The following is a 6,513-nucleotide window of genomic DNA, read 5'->3' as shown; positions in this document are numbered from 1 at the left end:
CACGGATGTACACACTTTCTAAACGCTTCGCTAGTGCTCGCCATAGTAGGAAAGAAAAAGCTCTTACTTTGCTTTTTGGAATGCACGCTTCAAACAGACCGGTCAGTGAAGACGAAGAAGAGAATGATGTGTGCTCCCGGCGCCTATTTATACTATAGTCACACCGGTAGTGACGTCATGGCTGTCGCCGGCCAACGAGTTGGTGTTTTTTCAATGTATGCTTCAGACACGGGTCACGACGAGGCGTTCCCCATAGCGACCCCTAGAGGACGCAGTTCGAAGTTCCCATGAAAGGGAAGCCTGATGATCATATTTGATACTCACTGGATAATCAAATACTCACTGGATAATCAAATTAAGCTAAGCTGCTTCAGTCCAGTAAGTGTTCATCTTGAAATATTACTAACAATATCAAAGATGTTCTTACATTTACTTTATAAAAATTAGTAAAGATTTCACAGCAATTATGCTAAAAGACCTTTTACTTGCTAAAACGTATAAACTATCAATCAGACAACAGAAGGCATGTAGTAGATTGTGTGCAACAAGTTTAACAGCAAAGTTCTGATCATTTAGAGGCCTGTGTGTGTGTCAAATATGATGCAGCAGGCTGTACAGTGTTGTAAGCGAGTGTGTCTGTGTTGTTCAGGTGTATCCAGGGCTTCAGATCACAAACGTTGTGGAGGCCAATCAGCCCGTCAGTATCTGGGACTGGTGTAAGAAGGGCCGTAAGCAGTGCCGCAGTCACATGCACATCGTGGTGCCGTACCGCTGCCTGGGTGCGTGAGTTTCATCATTTCATCGCCCTGTGTTGTTCCCTCATCTCCTGTTCTCATCATGTGCTTGTTTGTCTTTCTGTATCAGTCGGTGAGTTTGTGAGCGACGCTCTGCTGGTTCCTGATAAGTGTAAATTCCTGCACCAGGAGCGCATGGACATGTGTGAGAGTCATCTGCACTGGCACACCGTCGCCAAAGAGGTCAGAAACCACAGCACACACACACACAACAACATACTCAACACACACTTCTGTTCACACATGCTCTCTGTAACAAAATGGTTTTGAAAGAAGTCTCTTCTGCTCACCCAGGCTGAATTTATTTGATAAGAAATTGTAATATTGTGAAATATGACAATTTAAAAATTTTCTATGTGAATATATTCTAAAATGTAATTTTTAAAAAATGGGGTAAATTGGATGAAGATGCACAAACCTACTCTGACAGAATGGACACAGAGACTGAATCAGATATATATATATTTGAGAAAATGACAGCGGATTTACAGTTAAAATCTTTTCCAGCAGAACTGGGCACTAATAGAAACATATTTGCTTGACCTTTAAAATGTTGTCAGGGGCTTTTTGTAGTTATTTGTATTTAGTTTAAGTTATTAACGGTTCCTTCTTATTTTTTTTATTTTTTTTATTTTTTTCCTTTGTATGGTTATTTATCTTTTTTTATTTATTTATTTATTTATTATTTGTGTATTAATATATTAAAATGCTATGCTGTGTGTAAATTGATATGTTTATACAACGTTTAATAAAAACACATTTCCAAAAAAAAAAAAAAGTAAAATTCAGTAAAATTATGCCAGAATTCTCCAAAAATTGGCTTCATTTTATTGATTTAATATTTTTATTTGAATGAATAAAATTATTTTAAATGTGCTTGTTTCAGGGTTATTATAGTTAAACCTAAAACTATGAAAAAACAATTGGTTACTATAAAATAAATGTTTACTGAAATAAAATATAAAAAAAAAAAACGTATATTATTTCAGACAGTTAACCATAAAACATTTCTCATTTTCATTTGATTTAACTTGATGTACCAAAATAACTAAAACTGAAATGAAAATTTATAAAAACTGTATAGACATATATAAAAACAACAAATAGTAATGATAGTAAAAAAAAAAAAGACAAAAACACAACAAACTTGCAAAAACTTTAAAATTAACATTAAAGCAGAAAATATAAAAATAAAATCTAATTCAAAATATTAATAAAAACTATATTTGTATCTTATTGATACTATAATAACACTGATGTGTTTTCAGGAAGTCTGTAGATATTCCATCCTATATTTACATACTTGTTAGTTAGTATGAGAATCTGTTTATCATTGTAGTTCAACAGATCAATACATTATCAAACATGTACAAACACACCAATGAATATAAACGCTGCTGTTTCACTAACACTCACAATCTGAACATATTAATGCATATTTTTTCAGTGTGACTCTGACTGGGTTTTGAATCGTTGTATTGATTGATTTAGAGCGGTTTCATGTTGTTGGTCTTGTGTTTGATATTGATGCTTCTCCTGTCAGTAAATGATTCCGTCCAATCACACACTCTTCTGTCTCTACAGTCTTGCGGCGACCGCAGCATGAATCTCCATGACTACGGGATGCTGTTGCCATGCGGTATTGACCGTTTCCGTGGCGTCGAGTTTGTTTGCTGCCCTGCAGAAGCGGAGAAAGAGTCAGATAGCGCAGCCGTGGATGAGGATGATTCAGACGTGTGGTGGGGAGGAGCAGAGACTGACTACAGCGAGAACAGGTGTGTGTGTGTGTGTGTGTGTGTGCCCGCGCACGCACTTAACACACACAGAAATCATGACCCTTAGACTTTGACCCCTCGATGATTCTACTGGCTGAAATAACATTTTGGGGAGGGTTTTATTTGGTGCCTGATTAGAAATCCTAAAATATAACGATCATATACATGTATATCATCTGTGTAGACCATAGAGGAGCTCATCATAGAGCCCAGGACCTATGACGTCCATGATTATAATCATTAGTTCTGGCTAAATCTGCCACATATTTGTGGATCACAATTTAGATCACATAGTGATGTTTATATGTACTGTCTCTTATGAAGAAATGAGTACACAGCAGTGTTATTATAGTTAAACAATAACTAAAACCATAAAAAAACAATTTTTGTTACTTGAAATAATATAAACGTTGACTAAAATAAAATATTTAAAAAATGCACATTTATTATGTTTCAGCTAGTTGCCAAGGCAAAATTTCTAATTTTAATTTAGTTTAACTTTACGTACTAAAATATCTCAAACTAAAACTGAAATAAAAATTAATAACAAAAAAAATATATATATATAAACATATTTACAAAAAACAAAAACTAATAAAAATGACAAACACTACAAAATTACTACACAACATTATTATTTACTGAAAACAAAAAATAAAATATTAATAAAAACTATAATTGTATCTCAGTGATACTAAAATAACATTGGTACTAAGTCAAAAGAAAAAAAAAATTATAATAAATAAATAATAATATATATATATATATATATCATTCAAACTCATTTATTTAAAGAATACATTGCATATATTACATTATATAGCCAAAGCTACAGATTAGGTAATCAAATTAAACATATAACATAAGCATAATATTCACAGGTTAAAAGATAATCACAATCATGTCAAACTGTTATAGAAAATAAAAAATAAAAAAAGTTAAGTATTAATCCTATAATGATTAATATTGTTTATTTATTTATTTTTTTTATGTTGTATGAATTATTAGTCATTTATTATTCTTAAAAGCAATTCAAGAGTAATAAGAATACATTTATATTATTATTATTAAATACTTTTAATATCCAGATAAACTAAAAATTAAATTAAATATAATAATACTCATAATCATGATTACACACACTACAAACAACTCTCCATTTTTGTTTGATTTGGTTTGGATTTGAGTGTAGACTAGTGCTGGGCACTTGATCATAAACACCATGCTGTGATGTTTTCAAAGTGAAACACATTCTCATACTAACTAACATGTATGTATATAGGATGGAATATTTACAGATTTCCTGATTTTTTTATTAATGAAAAAGGGACTTGTTTTGATGCCTGATTGAATGGTGAAGTGTCTCTATATGACAGATGGTTGAAGTATTATGAACAGTGTTGGGCAAGTTACTCTGAAAATGTAATCAAATTACTGATTACTGATTACTCCTTTTAAAAGTAATCACGTTACTGTTCTGATTACTTTATTTCAAAAGTAATTAGTAGTTAGTTTCATTACTAGTTACGTTACTTTTTTCTCCATGAAATTTATCTCAACACTCAACGCACTCTCCCAGCTTTTGTAGGTGCAAAGACCTATTTCTTATTTATAAAACGTCACTCAATGTCTGCACTCTAAAATTCTCTTTATTTAAACAGGAGATAAATACAAATAACAGATGTTTCGGCTTGCTGCCTTCATCAGTGTGACAAGATCTCGACGTCTATAGAGTTGACTTAATGGTAACCCTTTTTTCAGAGGCAGTGGGTGATGACTATCCGCAGACAATAGTGTATTTTTGTCTGTTGGTTTATGGAACACCGTGGTGGACATCTTGTTGTTTATTTTTGATATAACCACATCTAAAAAATGAATTGATGATAAATTGTTTTCAGCTGAAAATGTAATAAAACCTAATCTTGAATTCAAAAACTGTACAAATTCAAACAAATCCTCTTCACTTCCTTTCCAAATGAGAAAACAATGTATCTTGCCCAGTGCTTAATGAAACTTCCAAAAGGATTATTATTGTAAATAAAATTCAATTCAAATTTACCCATGAACAGGTTAGCATAACTTGGTGCTAGAGGTGTGCCCATAGCGGTACCTTGTGTCTGGAGGTACCGTATTGGCCCGAATATAAGACGACCCTGATTATAAGACGACCCCCCTTTTTCCAGATGTACCTTTTGGAAAAAGGCTTTTTAAAAACCAAATCTTGTTTTTTCTCAGTAAAACACATTTTGTCTTCAATTATTTTCATATTGCATATTTTTCCTATTTTAATTTTTGTTTTGAAAGTATGGTAAAAACTGGTAAAATGTACCAACAATCACATTTAAAAAATATACACTTTTTGATATACCATTAAAAAAATAAACAGGTAGCCCATCTGAATTAGGACATTTAGGCTATCCATCTAATAGTAGCCTGCCAAAATCTTATTAACAGTAGAAGTTCAATCTTACTGTAGTCTTCAAATCTGGGTACTGTCTTGCGTTTTAAAATCACAAAGGGAGTTTGGTTAACGTGACAGTCACGACTCATGCAGCTTTAAGGTTTTCTGCTTCTTTTGTTTTTACTTGCGCTCTTTACAACACGCATTACATTACGTATTTCATGGCACACTCGTTTTATGCGTATTTGGCGCCACCTAGTGTTGTGGGTGTATTATTGACATGTCAAAGTCTAGACCCTGAATATAAGACGACCGCGTTTTTTCAGATGTATTTCCAAGAAAAAAACATCGTCTTATATTCGGGACAATACGGTAATACTCTTTGTCAAACAAAAAATAAATTGTTGGTTAAAATTAATTTGGTCAAATCCAAGATATACTGTGAAGGTAATCATGGATTCTGTAGGGTTTTGAGAAAATAATTTAAAGATTCTAAACCTTCTTTGTGTGGAATTGAGGTGTACAAAGATGTTACATCTAGTGTTACTAACCAATCTTGGTCATCTAAATTGGAATGAGGTTGTAGTTTAGTTTAAAAAAATCTGTTGTACCTCTCAAATAATGGGTAAATTATCAAATTTAAAATTATGGGTAAATTTGAATTGGATTTTATTTACAATAATAATCCTTTTGGAAGTTTCATTAAAGGGGTCATATGATGCGATTTCAAGTTTTCCTTTCTCTTTGGAGTGTTACAAGCTGATTGTGCATAGATAAGATCCCTGAAGTCGCAAAGACTAAAGTCTCAAAACCAAAGAGATATTCTTTATCAAAGTTAAGACTCTGCCACGCCCCCCTAAAACGGCTCATTCTAACACGCCCCCACATATCTACCACACTATATGGAAATATTTGCATAATGCCGCCCAAATGAGCACGCAAAGAAAGAAGGCGTGGTTTCAGTAACCGCAGTTAGTGTTGAAGCAACCATGTCACAGTATTTGAAAAATAATGTGTTTTTTGAACATTAAAGCATGTCAACATATTCTGTTACACCAAATACACAAAATAATGATCTTTAAAAAAGCATCATATGACCCCTTTAAGCACTGGGCAAGATACATTGATGATTGTTTTCTCATTTGGAAAAGAAGTGAAGAGGATTTGTTTGAATTTGTACAGTTTTTGAATTCAAGATTAGGTTCTATTACATTTTCAGCTGAAAACAATTTATCATCAATTCATTTTTTAGATGTGGTTATAGGGCTGGACAATAATTTAATATCAATATGTATCGCGATTTAATTTTTTTCAATAACGGTGATATGACTTTTAAACACATTTCCGATATACATTACCAGTTTCCCATACATTGATTTATTTGTGCCGTTTGACTTCGTTGAATAAACATGAGCACTGCACGTTTCAAAATCATAACACGGCGCGGGTGTTTTATATGAATGTATCTCTGAAGGGAATTGACTGTCTTCAGAAAAGTTTCGATGGCATTTTCATTTGATCTGATAAAGAAGCGTTCATGAGC

At 32.7% G+C, this 6,513-nt stretch overlaps 1 protein-coding gene across 2 annotated transcripts in view; it reads left to right on the top strand.

Moving 5' to 3' along the window:
* appa (amyloid beta (A4) precursor protein a) overlaps nt 1-6,513 on the top strand; it is a 55,392-nt gene that overhangs the window by 17,740 nt on the left and 31,139 nt on the right. For both annotated transcript variants that reach the window (XM_016538054.1, XM_016538053.1), the window contains exons 3-5: nt 650-779; nt 865-977; nt 2,379-2,569. In XM_016538054.1, coding sequence (XP_016393540.1) covers nt 650-779; nt 865-977; nt 2,379-2,569 — 434 coding nt within the window. The remainder of the gene's footprint in view (nt 1-649; nt 780-864; nt 978-2,378; nt 2,570-6,513) is intronic.

This window comes from Sinocyclocheilus rhinocerous, unplaced genomic scaffold, assembly GCF_001515625.1.
Source record: "Sinocyclocheilus rhinocerous isolate Xijiao unplaced genomic scaffold, SAMN03320098_v1.1 scaffold2051, whole genome shotgun sequence".
Taxonomy (NCBI): Eukaryota; Metazoa; Chordata; class Actinopteri; order Cypriniformes; family Cyprinidae; genus Sinocyclocheilus; species Sinocyclocheilus rhinocerous.
This window is presented reverse-complemented; position numbering and strand designations above follow the sequence as displayed.